The 18,918-nt window shown below is 50.8% G+C and overlaps 1 protein-coding gene, 1 non-coding gene and 1 pseudogene across 2 annotated transcripts; all 3 read right to left on the bottom strand.

Annotated features, from left to right (window-relative positions):
* The window catches only part of LOC100469092, a 2,587-nt pseudogene extending 856 nt beyond the window's left edge, over window positions 1-1,731 (bottom strand).
* Window positions 1,732-8,178: 6,447 nt separating this feature from the next.
* On the bottom strand, window positions 8,179-8,281 carry LOC117804308. Its single transcript, XR_004628647.1, has one exon. It is a non-coding gene; the product is annotated as a U6 spliceosomal RNA (small nuclear RNA).
* A 2,864-nt stretch (window positions 8,282-11,145) lies between these two features.
* Window positions 11,146-18,276, bottom strand: LOC105238200 (UL16-binding protein 1). The gene is made up of 5 exons (XM_034669288.1): window positions 18,175-18,276; window positions 14,271-14,534; window positions 13,762-14,034; window positions 12,970-13,111; window positions 11,146-11,695 (listed from the first exon to the last, which is right to left on the bottom strand). Exons 1-4 carry the CDS (start codon window positions 18,257-18,259, stop codon window positions 12,978-12,980), a joined length of 756 nt encoding a protein of 251 aa, XP_034525179.1. The 5' UTR covers window positions 18,260-18,276; the 3' UTR covers window positions 11,146-11,695; window positions 12,970-12,977.
* Window positions 18,277-18,918: the final 642 nt, after the last annotated feature.

The following is an 18,918-nucleotide window of genomic DNA, read 5'->3' as shown; positions in this document are numbered from 1 at the left end:
ATGCATTCGACTGTATTAGCTTCTCCCAAAAAAGAGAGCGATCAGGAGCTGGGATGTAAATGTTGACGTGGATAATCATTACAAGGGGTTGGCTCACAATTATGGAGAGAGACCAAGTCTCCTAGTTCACTGCCTGCGAGCTGGAGTAACAGGAAAGCTGCTGGGGGGTTCCAGTGCGAACCTGAAGGCCTGAGAATTAGCGCATCCAGGGTGTAAGTCTAGACCCCGGTCTGAGGAACCAAACACCAGGAGTGCTGACGACTAATGTCTGAGGGCGGGAGAAGGCAGGCCCGGCCAAACCAAAAGCAGAGTCACCTTTCCTCTGACTTTTGTTCCATTCAGGCCCTCATGGATTGGGTGAGGACAGTCTTCTGTAGTCAGTCTGCTGATTCAAATGCTCATCTCTTCCAGAAACACCCTCTAGACAGACCCAGAAAGAATGTTTTCCCAGCTATTGGCACATCCCTTAGCCCAGGCAAGTTGACCCATAAAAGGAAGCAGGACCAAGACTGCACGTTGCTTGATCGCAATTACCTAGGCATGCTTAGTCTTGAATTCTGATAGCGCCTCACTGTCAAAGGCCAGTGGGAAAGCACAGGGGCCCACACGAGGCTTTACGTCCTATTGATGCTAAAGGGATTGAGCAAAATCAGGCCTGGCTCAGACCAGCTCTTCACCTGGGGAGAGGCCCGTGTGAGATGTGGTGTGGCGACAGTAGGAACACAGAGCCTGGACAATATCCTGGTTTGGGTGAGAGCAGCAGGTGGCTGCACGTGATGTGTCCTGAGGATGGGGAATCTCTCCATGGTGCTTACAGGAGAGGGGCCAGAGTCTGAACCAAAGAAGAGGGGTGGGAAGGCCTTTGCAGACCCAACCAAAGGCCGCTTTCAGGGCTCTGCTCCCACACAGCTCTCCTTGGGTGGTGGCAGGTAAGATAGAAGGCCAATGGGAGAGACTCTCCAGGATGAGATTAGAAGGCCAGAACTCCACAGACCCCTGGGATTCCTGGCTTAGCCCTGGTGCTCTCGCCTGGCAGCTAGTCTCCTGCAGAGCCCAGAGCCCAAGCCAGCTGAACTGCCGTGACTTGAGTAGTGACGACTCAGAAAGTAAATGGGAGAGAGCTGTTATTGGAATGGGATGCTGTAACCTGACAGAACGAGGAAAGCATGAGGCAGGGCAAGGACAGTCACACTCAGAGCTTGTGTTAGGCTACCAGGGTGAGGAGAGGCTGAAGACAAGGGAAGAAAAATCTTTGCCTACACCCTTCCCCAAGGCTACAGGAACCAGGATCCAGGTCCCTCTCTGGCTGGCTCCCTGCCACTCTCTTAGGCCTTCCCACCAGAGGGGGGACAGGATCTATGTAATGGGAGCAGATGAATCATTGGTGGCTTTAGTCTTGAGCCCAGGTGTCCAGTAGTAGGGCCTGGGACTGACTGTTTTATGGTATTGAGGGAAGAGTTTGTTCAGGCTGCTGGACTCAGGGGTTGGGAGTTCCGGGGGTGGCGGAAACTGTAAGGTGATACTCGACCCTCACTGGGAGCTGGGCTTTGAGCCAGGAGTAACTGGGGAGGGAGAAGCCCAGGAGGACTGACCCAGGATTCCCTCAGCCACTGAAACAAGCTCCTGTTTCTCTTTTAGAGACTGAAGTTGTTACCAAGAAGACCCTGAGTATGTGCTCTCCTTCCACTCTCTCCCTTCTGGTGGGCGGCCTTGCTTCCACCTGCTGTTCATGTCGACCAACAGGACCTTCGACCCCTGTGGCAAAGGCGGAATCCTCCAATCCCCCAGGAGATCGTGATTGTGACGGAGATTTAGTATTTCACTGCCTTCATTCTCAGTCATGAGGATTCTTCTCTGCACATTTTCTTTTTTCTTTTCTTTTTTTTTTTTTCAAGTTTTTATTTATTTATTTGACAGAGACAGCCAGTGAGAGAGGGAACACAAGCAGGGGGAGTGGGAGAGGAAGAAGCAGGCTCCCAGCAGAGAAGCCTGATGTGGAGCTCGATCCCAGAACGCCGGGATCACGCCCGGAGCTGAAGGCAGACGCTTAATGACTGAGCCACACAGGCGCCCCCTCTCTGCACTTTTTCTTTTTTTTTTTTTATAATTTTTATTTTGTCATATTAGTGACCATACAGTACATCCCCAGTTTTTGATGCAGTGTTCCATAATTCATTATTTGCGTATAACACCCAGTGCACCATGCAATATGTGCCCTCCTTACTACCCATCACCAGCCTATCCCAATCCCCCACCCTCCTCCCCTCTGAAGCCCTCAGTTTGTTTCTCAGAGTCCAGTGTCTCCCATCTGCACTTTTTCTTAACTCTCATCCTCTGGTACTAATTCTTGGGATTCCTGCACTTTGCCTTCTAATTACTTGAACAAGAATTCTGAACAAAGAGAATATTTACCAAGTTCTCCTTTGGTATCAGAAATNGGAATATTTCCCAAGTTCTCCTTTGGTATCAGAAATCAGACACTTATAGGGGCACCTGAGTGGCATAGTGGTTAAGCGTCTGCCTTCGGCTCAGGGCGTGATCCCGGCGTTACGGGATCGAGCCCCACATCAGGCTCCNAGAATATTTACCAAGTTCTCCTTTGGTATCAGAAATCAGACACTTATAGGGGCACCTGAGTGGCATAGCGGTTAAGCGTCTGCCTTCGGCTCAGGGCGTGATCCCGGCGTTACGGGATCGAGCCCCACATCAGGCTCCTCCGCTATGAGCCTGCTTCTTCCTCTCCCACTCCCCCTGCTTGTGTTCCCTCTCTCGCTGGGTCTCTATCTCTGTCAAATAAATAAATAAAATCTTTAAAAAAAAAAAAAAAAGAAATCAGACACTTATCAACGTCATAAGCTGTTTGTTGGTAAAAGAATACTACGTGAAGGTAGAGAAACTCATGGTTCTTTCTCTCTTTTGAGACTCAGGTCTTTCAAAGAGAGCAGTATTATATTTGTGGTAGTTTCCTTTAGTAATTTATCCTTTAATAGACATTTAAATAAGTATATGAAGAAAATATTCATTAAATAAAGAGCAAATTATTTCAGAAGTTTACATTATAACTCAGGGGAAATACATGACATCCAGTCTCCCTTTATGTTAGGGAGTGATTAAAACTAGTGATTCTGCTAGATTTCTTGTGGAAACAGAATTTAAGAATCACTTGGAAACCACCTCTCAAACATGACGCTGATTCCCTGGGTGCAGAAAAAATTCTGGGAATGAAGCAGTGAGATTCAGATTCCCCCGGACTGCACATCCCCAGTAGTGAGTCTCCTTTGATCCCTCCTCTCCGACTCACCTCCTTCAGAGTGCACAGAGAATCTTCATGAAGGAAACACATCTGCTTCCGGAAGTTGTTTTATTTCTCCACGGATAAAGGATCAGTATCCAGTACAGATAAAGAGTTCCTGTAAACACATCGGATCAAGCCTTGTTCTCCGAAGGTGCAATACATGGCAAATAAGCCTATGAAAGATTGAAAATCTCACAAATGATCGAGAGAACTCTACTTAGAAGGACAGTGGGAAGGGGGGGAAGGTGGTAAAAGGTAACAAACTTCTGGGTATGAGGCTCATAAATTCTGGGGATTAACGTGCAGCATAGTGACAATGTACTGAACTGTGAATTTGTCCTTTATCTTTTATTACAACAAATCTTTAATGTGACATTGTTTAAAGTGTTCATTAAACTTTTACTTATCAAATTTAGTCTAAAACTGGAAGCCTTTTCCTCTCCACGTGTATATAATGCCGGTCAATTAGTCACTTAAAAGATGATATCTGGGACACTGGGTGACTCAGTCGGTTAAGCATCTGCCTTTGGTTCAGGTCATGATCCCAGAGTCCTGGGATCGAGTGCCTCATCGGGCTGCCTGTTCAGCGGGAACCTGCTTCTCCCTCTCCCTCTGCCTGCTGCTCCCCCTGCTTGTGGTCTCTCTCTCTCTGACAAATAAATAAATAATTTAAAAAAGAACAACAACAACAACAAAAAAACATGTGATATCTTGTTTACTGACTGGTAGCACAAAATCTGATTTCTTTATTAGAAGCCATTATTGGGACATCTGGGCAGCTCAGTCCACTAAGCATCTGCCTTCTGCTCAGCTGAGGATCCGGGAATGCTGGGATCCAGCCCCGGCTGGCAGGACCCAGGCAATCCTCCCCTCCTGGCCTCCGCCCCCTGCCCCCTGCTCAGTGCTCAGGGTTCAGACTGTCTCCCCCTCCCTTCCGCTGCCCCCTCCCACTCATTCTCTCTCTCCTTCTCTCTGTCAAATAATTTTTAAAAAAAATGGAAGAGGGGCGCCTGGGTGGCTCAGTCGTTAAGCGGCTACCTTTGGCTCAGGGCATGATCCCAGTATTCTGGGATAAGCCCTGCATCAGGCTCCTCTGCTGGGAGCCTGCTTCTTCCTCTCCGACTCCCCCTGCTTGTGTTCCCTCTCTCCCTGGCTGTCCCTCTCTCTGTCAAATAAATAAAATCTTTAAAAATAATAATAATAAAAATTAAAAAATAAAAATAATGGAAGAATCATTGAGCAATTTCTCAGAGTTGCCAGGTCCGTCCAATAACACTTGGAAAAAAGAGGAGTGTGCTCCTGGGGGCAGGGCAAAGCCCAGGACCGCCCACAGGCAGCTAGCTCAGCTCTCCCTCTTGGATTTCATGGATTTCGGCAGAACACAAAACTCTCCTTGGGTGGTGGCAGGTAAGACAGAAGGCCAATGGGGAGAGTCTCCAGGATGAGATTAGAAGGCCAGATCTCCATGGACCGCTGGGATTCCTGATTCAACCCTGGCGCTTTTGCCTGGCAGCTAGTCTCCTGCAGAGCCCAGAGCCCAAGCCAGCTGAACTGCCCCTGCCTTGAGCAGAGGTGACTCAGGAGAGAGGGGATTGAGCTGCTCTTGGAGTTGGATGCTGCAACCTGACGGACCAGAGCAGGAAAGAATGAGGCAGGGCAAGGACAGTCACACTCAGGGCTTGGGTTCAGCTACCAGAGTGAGGAGAGGCGGAAGACAAGGGAAGATGGATTTGTGTCTGAACTACCCCCCCCACCGCCCCCACAAGGCTACAGGGACCAGGATCCAGGTCCCTCCCAGCCCCTCCTCTATGGCTTCTGATCAAAAGGGTGGGTCAAGATCTAAGTAAAGGGAACAGATGAATCATTCCTGGCTTTAGTCTTGAGCCGCACTGTTCAGGAGGGGGCCTGGGGCTGACTCTGTGTGGTGCTAATGTGGGAAGAGTGCGTTCAGGCTCTGGACCCAGGCGCCAGGGAGGTGCGGGCAGGTGCATGACCATCAGTGAGGACAGGACTTTGAGATAGGGAGTGACCGAAGGGGGGGAGGGCAGAAGGACTGACCCAAGATTTCCTCAGCCACTTGAACAAGCTCCTGTTGCTCTTTGAGAGGCTGAAATTGCTCTAAGACGCCCCTGAGGATGTGCTCTCCTTCCCCTCCCCCTCCTGGTGCGTGATCTTTCCACCATCTGCTGTTCAACTTAGGAGCCTCAATCCCTACAACAAAAGGAGAATCCTCCAGATGATCGTGTTTATGGAGGAGACGGAACATCTCACTGCCTTCATTCCGGGTCACGATAATCCAGCTCTGCTCTTCGTAGCATTAATGCTAACTGTTGGGATTCCTGCACTTTGCCTTCTAACAGCTAAAACAAGAATTCTGTACAGAAAAAATATTATCCAAGTTCTTCTTTGGTATTGGAAATGAGACACTTGTCAGCATCATCATCCTGTCTTTTGTTAAAAAAAAATACTCTATGACATTAGAGAACCTCAGGGATTCTTTCTCTCTTTTGAGACACAACCTCAAGTCTTTTAAATAAAACAAGGTTAGAGAGGGGAAGCTGAGGTGGTGGCATAGGAGGAGGACCCTAAGCTTCCCTCATCCCTCGAACGCTGCTAGAAAAACATCAAATCACTCTGAACACCCAAGAAAGCGATCTGAGGACCGACAGAACAAACTACACAACCAGAGGGAGAGAAGAGGCCACATCCCGGAAGGTAGGAGTTGTGGAGGTGTGATCTGGGGGAGAAAAGCAGTGCAGGTGCCGCAGCGGGGAGGAAGACCTGGTCACAGAGAGAAGTGAGAGAGAGACGGAGGGAGAGAGGAGCACACGAGGGATCGCACAGGAAAACACTTCTCCAAAGCCATTGACTGGGAAAACGAGATGGGTTGATGATAGTGAGTTTTTACAACCAGCAGAGCTCAAAGACTGGAGTTTTAGAAGTCTGTGGTGTGGCTGGTGTGGAGCCTGACAGGCGTAGCTGTGCTCGCGTGGAGAAGGAGGGCAGATGACCTGGAAGGTGATGGTGAAATCTGAGGGTCCCCGGGGACGCACTGGGAAAGAGGGTTCTCCCTTGTTGGAGAGCATCTGGGAGAGGCGGCGTTGCCTCTGAGGGGACAGAAGAGCCAGCAGGCACCACTGAGCTCCCCTGTCCCTTAGCATAGTGGCAGAGTCACCTCCTGAGGGCAGGTGACCTTGACGCTGGCTTTTGGCTGCACCTTACTCCCAACTCCAAGCTCCTTTGCGTTGGTGTGACTTCCCTTCCGGGACAAAGCTTCATCAGTCTCAGCACAGTGAGACCCTCCAGCAAAGGACCAGCGGGGGTCTGCGCTGCCCCAGGTCCCTAAAGTTTGTAGTTTTGACACTCAGCGGGTGTGCCTGGCATAGAACACAGGTGCCTGGCACTGCTTGGTGGGGGGCAGACGTCCTGCACGCTGCCAGGGTGAAGGCAGGGATCTGAGGGATGCCTGGGACCCATGAGGGGAGATTGTTCCCTCTTCTGTGAGGGCTTCCCAGACAGGAGCAGGTGCACACTCCCCCTCCCAGGGACAAGGGACCGGGCTGAAGCCATTTGTACACCCCCGCCATCAGCAGCGACTGACTTCAAGGAGCCGCAGAGTGGAGGCCTGAGCCCCTTACACCAAGCCCCACCCCCTGCACTCTGCAGGTGCTTCTTCACTGGGACCAGTGTGCCTGAGAACCAGAGCTGCGCCCCCCACCCCCTGCCGCTAGAACCAGCACAAACCCCCGCCCGCACCAAGTCTACTGACCACAGAGGGCTGCAGACTTCAGCTCTATGCAAGGAGCGCCAGGTCTGTAACAAGTAGACTGGAGCACACCCAGTTAAAACTCGACACACTGTGGCCCAGGTCCAAGCACTCCCCACTGCAGGCAAGGAGAAAGTCAGCAGGGGACTGGCTTGAGGGAGCGAGGGCGGGTGAGAGCCGCCAAACCACAGCAGCACAGTGCACACGGCACACACCCGGGACACTTCCTCAAGCTCCTGTCGCTGGACAGGGTATGACCTCCTCTTTCTAAACCCATTTCTCTCAGGGGCAGGAAACATAACGGGTTTTCTTTCTTTCTTTCTCTCTCTCTTTCTTTCTCTCTTTCTTTCTTTCTATTATACATGTATTTAATGCCATTTAATTTTTTCTTCATTTTTTAATTTAAATACTATTAATTAACGTGTCGTGTACTACAGACATAGTAATGCAGTGCCTACACATAATACCCAGGGCTCACGGGGCGCCTGGGTGGCTCAGTCGGTTACGCGCTTGCCTTTCAGCTCAGGTCACAATCCCTGGGTCGTGGGATGGAGCCCCACATCTGGCTCCCTGCTCAGTGAGGAGCCTGCTTCTCCCTCTCCCACTCCCCCTGCTTGTGTTCCCTCTCTTGCTGCATCTCTGTCTGTCAAATAAATAAAATCTTAAAAAAAAAAAAAAATAGCCAGTGCTCATGACATCACGTGCCCTCCTTAATGCCCGCCCGTCACCCAGTTACCCCATCCCCCACCACCATCCCCTCTAGCAACCCTCAGTCTCTTTCCTATGATTAAGTGTCTCTTAGGGTTTGTCTCCCTCTCTGATTTCCCTTATTTTATTTTTCCCTCCCTTCCCCTTTGATTAGATTTTAGTTCTTTTATTTCTCCAGAAAGGCATTCTCTGGTGTCTTCTGTGCTTTTTTTAAGCGTAGCTGGTATCTTTTTCATCGTTATTCTGAGCTCGAGTTCAGACATCTTACTTCTATCCAGGCCTATTAGGTCCCTGGCAGTCAGCACTGCCTCCCGTTCTCTTTTCTGAGGTGAGTTTTTCCATCTTGTCATTCTGTCCAGAGAAGACTAGTTGAACAAGAGAACAAATACTAAAATGGCAACAACGATCCAAAAATATGGAACCCTTCCTGAATTTGCACGTCTTCCTGGCGCAGGGGCTATGCTAACGCTGTGTCCTTCCAGTTTTAGGACATGTGCTGCCGAAGTGAGCACTGGCTGTGATATTCTTACTCTGAACTCAGCTGTGAGGACCCACAGAAGGGAAGAGAGGACGATTCATCTAGCCTGGGGATGTGGGAAGGTTAACTTTGCCTGTCCACTTGGAGAATATTTTGGATGAAATTGACATTTAAATTGGTGAACTTCAAGCAAAGGAGAATGTCCTCCAGAACATTGCTGGGCCTTGTCAAATCACTTGAAGGCCTGAAAAGAACAAGAAGAGTGACCTCCCCCAAAGAAGAGGAATTCTCCCACAGATTACCTTCAGATCCCATCTGCACCATTGGGTCTCCTGGGCTTTGGTATGCTGGCCCACACTGCAGATGTGGACTTGATGGCCTCCATAGGCACATGAGTCAATCCCTTATGATCTCTCTGCCTGTCTACACATCCTACCGGTTCTATTTCTCTGGAGAAGTCTGACTAAAAAGGAGGGTAAGGAAGACTTAATGGCAGGTGATATTTGTGCCCAGCTTTCATGGGGCACAGGCTGTTGGCCCATGTGATCCAGAATACCTGACAGAGGAAGGTTCTAGAACAGAAAGCCTGGTGAACAGAAAGGCATGATGGAGAGAACCTTAGGGTTTTAGAGAGGAAGAGATTTCAGGAGGTGAAAGGGGCCAGGGAGGTTGTGTGGAAAATCCCTTAGCAGTCGTGAGTTTCAAGCAGAAAAATCACTGGGAACACATTGTCCACAGAAGGCTTAGAGGGTGATCTTGATCTCAAAAGAGCTGATTCAGGTGCCTGCCATCTCCTGCACCAAAGTGAGGGTCAGGGTCTGTAGAGATGAAGTGTGCATACCTCCCAATCCCAGTCCTCATCTGCTCTCCTCTCTAGAAGGGCCTGGGTTGGCCATGCCGACGAGGTAGAGGGGAGAGGTTGCTGAAGGCTGGCGCACAGCGAGGGAGAAGGGAACGAAGTTGGAGGACCCGCCTTTAAAAACAATGGCCAGGAGCTGTTCGGAGTCATTTACCTTGTTATGCCAAACTCTGAAATTGAAGTATGTCTTCTGTCCCCATTTTTCAAATTTTTGAAACAAGCCCAAACTTCTAAAGACATTGTGATTCTCACACTGAACGCTTTTCTTCCTGAACCATAGGACAGTGAGCTATCACAGGATGTCCTCTCAGTTTTCGTGATGTCCCCTGACACCACACGTTAGGATGAATTTCCCACAAACCAGGACATTCTCCTGGGTCACCACAGGATCATCTCCTGGTAGTTCTCACGGCACCTGAGTGCCTCCTGGTCCTCAGACCTTGCCTCAAGTTGTTCCAGCAATGTCCATTATGGTCAAAGAGATCGACGGACTTAGGCATTTTCCATTTCCTGGATGTGCTGAAGATGAGGGCTAGAGTGTTTTATTTGCCTTTTTGGTTGATTGGTTTAGTTTTTAAATGTAGGTGAAGAGATTTAGTAGGAGGCCACTGTGACCGTATGTTCTCCGGAAGTTCTCAAATATACATTTGAAAGCTTTGTTCATCTGGTGTTTTGACCCATCTTTGTATCAGTTTTTGATAGTAGTTCAGATTTAGTCTTAAGTAGAGAGAAACAGAAATCTCTTAACATATTGTTTGTATTGTACCTCAGTTAGGTATCATAGGGCTAATTTTTTGCTATGACACATAGCACTACAGTAAACTCACACATCTCCATTGCTTTTTGGTCCCCATGTGTTTCCAGCCTCAAACCAACACTGGGATTACCATGCAGTAGGATGAACACATCAACCACCATCTGGATAGGGTGAAATATCTCAAATGAGTGATTGCATTTAAACTCCTACCAACAACTAAGAGAACTCTTGTTATTCCATTTCCTGTCCACCACTTGCTATGGCTATCTTTAAAATTGTGTCACTTTGATGCATGTGTAAGGCAACCCATGTTTCCTTCATGTTATCTTGATTACTTGGGATATGTTCGATGATTTCATAGGCTTATTTACTGTCTGTGACTTGCTCTAAGCAATGCACAAATCTTAGGAGAACCAGACTTACACTTCTTTATTTGCAGGAGCTCTTTGTGTATTCTGGATACTGATCCTCTGTTCATGAGGGAATAAATCAACTTTTAGAAGCGGATCCATTTCTGCTGTGAAGACTCACTGTGCTCTGAAGGTGGTGAGTCAGTGGGGAGGGATGACAGGAGAGACAGTGCTGTGGTGGGGTACCCAGGGAAATCAGAAAGATTCTCAATTGCTTCATTCCCAGAATATTTGTTTGCATCTGGACTGTCAGGATCATGTTTGAGACTGACAGATGACTGCTTGAAAGTGGATTTCTGAGAGATCCTTAAATTCTCTATCTCCACATGACATCTAGCAGAATCACCACTTATATTTACCCCATACAGTGGAGGAAGAGCAAAATTTCATGAGTTCTTTTGGGATATAAAACAAATTCCAGGGGCACCTGGGTGGCTCAACCAGTTAAGTGTCTGCCTTCAGCTCAGGTCATGATCCCAGAGTCCTGGGATCAGGCCCCCTGCTAGGCTCTCTTCTCAGAGGGGAGCCTGCTTGTCCATATCCCTCTTCCCCTCCCCTCCCCACTCATGCTCTCTCTCTCTCCCCCTCCCTCCTTCTCTCTCAAATAAACAAAAATCTTTTAAAAATTAAAAAAACAAAACCCAGCAACTCCAGGGGTTCCTAGGGTGGCTTAGTCAGTTAAGTATCTGCCTTCGGCTCAGGTCATGATCCAAGGTACTGAGATCAAGCCCCATAGTGGGTTCCCTGCTCAGTGGAGTCTTCTTTTCCCACTCCCTCTGCCTCTCCCCTCACTTGTGCTCTCTCTCTCTCACTCTCTCTCTCAAATAAAGAAAATCTTTGAAAACAATAAAAAATAATTTAAAAATTACAAATTAAATTTTTAAAAAAGAGATAATATTTATTTAAATATATGTACATACATGGACATAATTTACTGAAGAAAACATATATATAGTGCTATTAGGTTTAAAACTCAATGAGGTTGTTTCTCAGTACATTTCAGGGAAAGAAATCCCTGAGATTCTGTAACTTCAAACAGTATCTCTTTGGCTATACTGTTCACAGGAACATGGTCCTCTTACAGAGAACAATCTGATATTGCACAACCGAAGGACAAGACAGAAAACATTTTCTTCATTGAGATTTCTTGGTCAAGCATTTAAACAGTTTAGCACTATAATACCATCACCTAGGACCAAGAGAACGCAGAATATGATATGCCAAGGGAAAGTGCCCAACGGGAGAGCCATGAAATGCAAGAAGGGACGTGGGAGGTTCCACGTGCTGCAGCATGCGGTCGGACTGAGGTCTCTGGATTTGTAACCTCAGAAGTGGTTGTCTAAAAATGAACAGCAGTTCATCCAAAGGCAGAGTCGCTGAGCTGGTCCCCACACTAAGGGGCTTCTTGGTAGCTTCGGCAGCCTAAGAAAAGAACAGCTGTTTGCCTCCGTGGCTGAGGAAATCTTGGGGCCATTGTCCTGGGGGTACCCTTCTGCAGCACTCGCTACCCCAGAGCTCAGCCCTTGCCCAGGGGTCCCCATGTGTTTCCCCCCACCGCCCCCCAGCCATGTCCCTAGCCATGGGTCCAGCCCTCTTTACAAACCTCCTCCCTCCTGAACCACATCACTGGGTCAGCCCCAGGCCCTGTTACCAATGGTCTGGGCTCAGGACTCGAGTGAGTGACAAATCAACGCGCTCACGTGACTCAGGTTCTAATGCTCCCTCTCACCGGCGGGCCCTAAGGGACCTGCTGGGGGATCTGACAGAAGACAGGGGCCTGCACTTGACACCTCGAACCTTGGGGAACACGGCAGGCAAAGATCCTTCTTTTCCCTTCCCTCCCAGCCTCCTAGCGAACAGCACACAGAGCTCTTAGTATGATGACCCCTTCCCCCATCCCATCCATTCCTGGCTCAGCTCAGCTGGGAGCACACAGGGCAACTCAGTTCCCCCCATCTCCCAGGTCGGCTCTGCTCAAAGCAGAGGCAGCTCAGTGGCTCAGGATCTGAGGTCTGCAGGAAGCTGGCTGCCAGGGATGGCGCCAGCCTCAGCCAAGATTCCGAAAGTTGCACAGAGAACTGGCCTCCTTCTAGCCTCGCCCTGCCCAGTCTCTACTGTTCCCTTTCTGCCTTACATGCGAAGACCCAAGCCATGTTCTGGGGGAACACAGGACTACTCTCCAGCCCTCTGAGTTGGTCTGCAGAGGCCTTCCCACTCCCTCTTCCTGGGGTTAGGTTCTGGCCCCTCTCCTTGTAACTCCCTGGATGAGTCCCCTTCTCCTTGAGACATCACATGGAGCCGCCAAGCTGCTCTCACTCAAAGGTGAGTACCACACAAGCTGTGTGTCCCTGCTGTCCCCACACCACCCACACTGGGCCCAAACGGACTCTCTCCAATAAAGACTCAGGTCTGAGCCAGGCCTGACTTTGCTAAATCGCTTTAGCACCAACAGCCCTTAAGCATTGGTACAGGCCCCTCCCCTTTCCCAGTGGCCTTAACAGTGAGACTGTATCAGAACTTGGGGCTGAGCTTGTCCAAGTTATTGCTAACACGTGATATGAGATCCCATGCACCTGGTCCCGGTGCTCCGCGAGAAGGTTCAGGGAGTGGGCAGGGGTCAGGCTAGGAATTCAGCTTTCCCTGTGCTCACACCAGGCCATTTGCCCTTCCCTTCCCTCTCAATCTGCTCTCAGTACCTGTCCCTCTAAAGGACTCCAATGTGGATGGCAGTTATGGCTGCACAGCTGAGGAACAGGGCGAGGATCCAGGTGCTGGATCCGATGGCCCTGGCCCTGGCCCGGACCTGGACCGTGTCTGGCTGTGTGGTTGGTGGCACTGAAATGAAAACACAAGAGTGAGAGCCCCAGTCCAGAACCCAAACTGGGGGAGGCTTCCTCAGCTCCTGCCGGCCCAGGGCCATCCTACCAGGGAGACGGTGTCTATCACTCTCCTTGTGGCAGCTGTCGTGACAAGGCCTGATGTCGGGAGGGAGGGAAGGGATGTGCCCTGTCCCCTAGGGGTTCCTACAGTTAATAGGGGGAGCAAGGGTTGCAAAATAACCAGTCGCTCCTGCTGTGACAGACAGGAGGTGATACAGGATAAGGATGGTGACAGCAACACCTCTCAGGAGCTGACAGTCCAGGTGGCACTGAAGGGTTTCCAGCAATACACCAGGTGACATGAAGAAGACAATGATTCTTAGAAAAGGGAACATAAGACCACCTCTGGAAACAGACCGATGCCCCCTTGTTTAGTGCCAGCAAGAAATCCAAGAAATACCAGAGGAAAAATGTGCGTGCAGCGAAGAAGTGATTTCAGGAGGCGAGAAGGGAAAGGAAGGATGCTAGAACATTCGAGTGGCCCTTGTACGCCTAAGAACAACTCATCATTTACACACACACACACACACACACACACACACACTAGTGGGGTAGGCCGACCTCTTTGCAAGAGAACTGGCACTCCAGCCAGTCTTCTGAGTTACCTTGTTGTCTCCCGCATTTCCTCCAAGTGCTCTGATATTTGCTGAAGCCAGCTCATACAGTCTCCATCTGAGACCCTCATGAGGAACTCAGTCAGCTCTCTGTCACTGTCCAACATGACCTTTAACCGTTGGTCTCCGGAATGATCCACTGTCCACTTTCTGTTCTCCAGTTTAAAGTCGGAGGTTATCTGCTCATTGAGGTGAAACCACCAGAAACTTCTGTGCTCTCTGTTGGCCCCACGCTCACATGTCAGCCTGCCCTGCAGGGTACGAAAATCTGCCCCCCACCCCCACCATGGGAAACAAGTCAGCCTCTGGTCTTGACCAATCCTTTGCCCCCACTGCTGTGCATGCCTCGGCTCCCCTTCGCCCTCCCGGGCCTGCTCTGTCCCTCTTGTCTGCCCTGGCTGCTGGGCCGCGTGTGTGGGACCCACTTCTAAGTTTCACATGAACACAATAGCTCCCTGGCCCTACCAAACCATTCTCCTTCTGCCCTGGGCCTTTCAGACTTACCTCTGTTACTGGAAGTCTCTGCTCTGATCTTGAGGGGTTTCGTTTTGAGCTCATTGCACGAGTCTTCCAGAGTTTCCTTCTGTCTCTCCCAAAATGGGATGTCCTTCAGCTGCAACCCCAGACGACCAACAGGTTTGAGCTCCTTGCTCTGAGAGTCATAGTAGACAAACGGGCTTCCATTGATCTGACCTTCAATCTTATACCATGGTTGTCCAGGCCTGGCCGGAGATATGATGGAGAAAGTGTAGAAAAGACAGAGCACATCTGCGAAGGAAAAGCACAGGCAGAGGTTGGGGTTGGAAGAGAATGACAGGCAGGCACCCCTCTGCCATCCAGGTGACAGCAACAGCACCTCTGCGGGCCAAGCTGGCAGAGCAAGTCCTGTACCTGCACAGCCCCTCCCCCCTAGCAGTGGAGGCTGGTGCTGCTCCCTTGTCTGAGGAGGACCAGTGTCCTGTAGGAAGATGAGGGGCCGGGAGGGGGCTGCTCCTGAGGAGCTGGGGCAGGGTGGGGGCAGGGTGAGGACAGAATCCAAAGTCAGAGAAGGGAGAGTTCAGGATCACGGGTCACAGGCTTTCACTTGGCCCTCGGAGATGACGCTAATCTGCTACAGCGATGGGTCCTGGAAAGTTGAAGAAAGGGAAGGCCTGTGTTGCACTGACTAGTATATCAGGAACTTCTAAGCAGAGACTGGAGGAACGGATTACAAGGCTCAGAGAAGTGTGTTAAGTCAGAATGGTATAGTAAGAAAAGCAAAACAGACAAAATCTCCCGAAACAAAAAACCCAGAAAAGGTCCACAAAATATATCCCTCGCCAGGTCTGAAGGCCTATTTCTTTATCAGAGCCATACAATGCACGGTGAGAAGGGCACCAGGGTTGTCAAGAAGCTCAGTGACGGCTCCCTGATGGCCCAGCGTGGCAGAAGGAGACGGTGTTGCAGAAATAGGGGCCCAGTAGTAATGGGGGTGAAAAATCCCGAAATCATAGATTTGAGATACAGGCGCTCAACTGTCAGAGCAGGGAGGCAGCAATGACTGAAATGGTCCCAGAGGCTGGAATGCCAGCCAGGGCCTGCCCCACAGAAACCTCTCCATCCCTTTGGCTCACAGAACACAGTGATCCTAGAGGCAAAATAGCTGGACAGCCAACCCAGAGGCTGCAAGCAGCCACCCGACAGAAAGTCTGGATCCTTTGCCCAGGTTCCAGATCTGAGCCACTTCTCTGAGCTGGGACCCTTTAGTAGAAGCAGCATCCGACTTCCAATCAGGAGGGATCTTCAGGTCAACAGCAAGTGAAATGCTTCCTGCTGGCCTTCCCCAAAGCCCCAAAGGGTCATGTGGTCATTCGCAGGGGTCAGTATACCCCGGGGAGCAGAGACCGTGCAAACATTGTTAGTGGACCTAGTGCGTGAGTCGACGTCATCCTCAGGGATCCTACTGTCATCAAGGCCCCTGTTATTGAAATGGTGCGGGGCAGGTGGTGCTGCGGAGGGAATGAGAAGTCACCTGCCCCAGGTCCTGTTCACAACGACACCATTGGTTCAGGAAGCCACCTAGTGGTCCTTTCACATTCCCCACATTTCTTACAGGAAAGGAAAATGCTTGCAGTTGAATTACTTGTGGGTTGGGGGCTGGGTGGCAGGGAAATTCAAGTACAATATTCTTTACACTGTCTTCTCTTTTCTCCACATACAACGTTAAAAAGGTATGCTATCCTGGAGGCAACGACAGGGGTGCGTACCAACCTTCAAATCTCTCTGAGGATGGCAAGGGTGTGAATGAACTCTATCCTATTTTCATTGAAATGCTAGTCCGGCGCAAAGATTCTCTGTGTATATTAAATATTGCATAGGTCTCTGTTGTAACCACTCAACGTGCTGTGGAAGCAGGGAAGCAGCCATACACAATCTGTGGATGAATGTGTGCGGCTGGATCTGCTCCTTGGGCCACAGGACCCTTAGAACCCGTGACCCTTAGAACCCAAGTACTGTAAGAAAAGGGGCTATGTGCCCTTTGTGACATCCTGATTGGAGTATCAGGAAGAGATCCCTAGTGTTCTAGCGAGGCAATGCCACTCACAGCAGGGAAAGTCACCCATTGTAAAGGAGGCAGCGGGCACGTATGCTCCAAGGACCTGTAGCGAGGAGGTCTCTGGCCATAGGCTATCAGAGCCGTGCAACCCGAGCTGGGAGGCGCTTGGGTGCGGCTGGTGCAGGAGAGCGGGGCATCCCACAGTCGGAAGTGGGTAATCCGCCCCCAAGGTTGCCGCAAGTCCAACACTTTCGGACTGGGTGACAGAAGCGTGTATGGTGACTCATTCGAAAGAGCAGTAAGTCTTAGCGGCACGGGGCTTGTCTGGCCATCACCTCCCTGCGGAAGCCCGAAGTCCCGCCCGCAGCCCGGGGCTCAGCGGCTCAGGGGCTCGGGCTGGGCTCTGAGAGCAGGCTGCGGGGGCTGGGGAGGACCACGGATTTCCTGCGGGGCCCTCTCTCCCTCCGCCGTGCTCCTTGCCCCCAGCGCCCGGCCGGCTGAACTTTCTGAGGAAGTTGCCTCTCGTCTTTTTTTCCCCCTTTAAAATTTATTTATTTCAGAGAGACAGCGTGCGAAGGGGAGGGGCAGAGGGAGAAGGAGAGAGAGAACCTCAAACAGAGCTCCAACTGAGCACAAGCCCGGGCGAAAACTCCCTCTCAGGACTCTGAGATCATCACCTGAGCCCCAGTCAAGAGTCCCACGCGTCTCCGACTGAGCCACCCACGTGCCCAGAAGCTGCCTCTGTTTTCAGCCCCTCCCCTGCCCAGGCAACCACCGCCCACAGACACCCCCCCAGGCAGAAAGCAGCTCGCAGACAGTAACTGAGAGGGGGCGGGGCGGCGTCCTCANCCTTAGAACCCGTGACCCTTAGAACCCAAGTACTGTAAGAAAAGGGGCTATGTGCCCTTTGTGACATCCTGATTGGAGTATCAGGAAGAGATCCCTAGTGTTCTAGCGAGGCAATGCCACTCACAGCAGGGAAAGTCACCCATTGTAAAGGAGGCAGCGGGCACGTATGCTCCAAGGACCTGTAGCGAGGAGGTCTCTGGCCATAGGCTATCAGAGCCGTGCAACCCGAGCTGGGAGGCGCTTGGGTGCGGCTGGTGCAGGAGAGCGGGGCATCCCACAGTCGGAAGTGGGTAATCCGCCCCCAAGGTTGCCGCAAGTCCAACACTTTCGGACTGGGTGACAGAAGCGTGTATGGTGACTCATTCGAAAGAGCAGTAAGTCTTAGCGGCACGGGGCTTGTCTGGCCATCACCTCCCTGCGGAAGCCCGAAGTCCCGCCCGCAGCCCGGGGCTCAGCGGCTCAGGGGCTCGGGCTGGGCTCTGAGAGCAGGCTGCGGGGGCTGGGGAGGACCACGGATTTCCTGCGGGGCCCTCTCTCCCTCCGCCGTGCTCCTTGCCCCCAGCGCCCGGCCGGCTGAACTTTCTGAGGAAGTTGCCTCTCGTCTTTTTTTCCCCCTTTAAAATTTATTTATTTCAGAGAGACAGCGTGCGAAGGGGAGGGGCAGAGGGAGAAGGAGAGAGAGAACCTCAAACAGAGCTCCAACTGAGCACAAGCCCGGGCGAAAACTCCCTCTCAGGACTCTGAGATCATCACCTGAGCCCCAGTCAAGAGTCCCACGCGTCTCCGACTGAGCCACCCACGTGCCCAGAAGCTGCCTCTGTTTTCAGCCCCTCCCCTGCCCAGGCAACCACCGCCCACAGACACCCCCCCAGGCAGAAAGCAGCTCGCAGACAGTAACTGAGAGGGGCCAGGGGCGCGAGAAGGCTCCAGAACCCCTTGGGGCACACAGTTTCCCCTTCCGGGTCTTACTGCTCACTCCCCAGCACCCCGCTCCCATTCCCCAGGTTCCACTCCTGCACTTACGTCTGCAACCTGCTGCAAGCCAGACTGGCAGGATAAACAGGCGCAGGAGGCCAAGACTGAAGTTGGAGGTTCCCGTCCGCACCATTCCCGGGCAGCAACGTCCCCGCGGTATTTCCTGCTGCATTCCAATCCTTTCTCGTTTCGTTGGTCTGCTTTTCTTCAACCCATTGTCCTGACCACCTCTCTTTTCCATCTTCATTTCCACCATCAGTATCATCCCTTCTTATGGCCAAAAGCTGTAAGCTTCCAATTATAAAGTAAAAGTCACGTGGACATAATGTACGGCATGCTCACTGTAGTTGACACACTGTATTGTATTTTCGAAGTTACGGAGATAGGGGATCTTAAAACTAGACTTATTGTGGTGACCATATCACAATATAAACAAATATCCAATCATTACGTTGTACATCTGAAACTAATATAATGTTGTATGTCAATTATATCTCAATAAAAAATAATTTAAAAAGAAAAAACAATACAAAACGGTATTATTCTCTCGCAGTTCTGAAGGCAGACAGATTGAGAGCAAGGCAGCGGCAGAGTCATGCTCTCTCAGGCTTCTGGATGGTGCCTGCCGTGCTGGGCATTCCTTGGCTCAGGGTAGCAGCCCTCTGAGCTGTGTCTCGGTTTCCTGGGCTTGGCTTCCCTCTGTGTGCCTGTGTCTCCACGTGACGTCCTCCTGTCCTCCTTGTCTGTCTCTGGTCCCTTCTTACCAGGACAGCAGTCATATTGGGTGATGTT

This window comes from Ailuropoda melanoleuca, chromosome 10 (genome assembly GCF_002007445.2).
Source record: "Ailuropoda melanoleuca isolate Jingjing chromosome 10, ASM200744v2, whole genome shotgun sequence".
In the NCBI taxonomy this organism is placed as follows: Eukaryota; Metazoa; Chordata; class Mammalia; order Carnivora; family Ursidae; genus Ailuropoda; species Ailuropoda melanoleuca.
The sequence above is the reverse complement of the archived record's forward strand: the minus strand, read 5'-3'. Positions and strand labels throughout refer to the sequence as shown.

Bases quoted from the DNA above. Each gene is read 5' to 3' on its own strand.
- LOC105238200 (XM_034669288.1), bottom strand. From the start codon at position 18,259: ATGGTGCGGACGGGAACCTCCAACTTCAGTCTTGGCCTCCTGCGCCTG. The intron at 14,535-18,174 runs GTAAGTGCAGGA...TTTCCTTCGCAG, and splicing joins GCTTGCAGCAGGTTGCAGAC to ATGTGCTCTGTCTTTTCTAC. The intron at 13,112-13,761 runs CAAGGTAACTCA...GTGTTTTCATTT, and splicing joins GGAGGAAATGCGGGAGACAA to CAGTGCCACCAACCACACAG.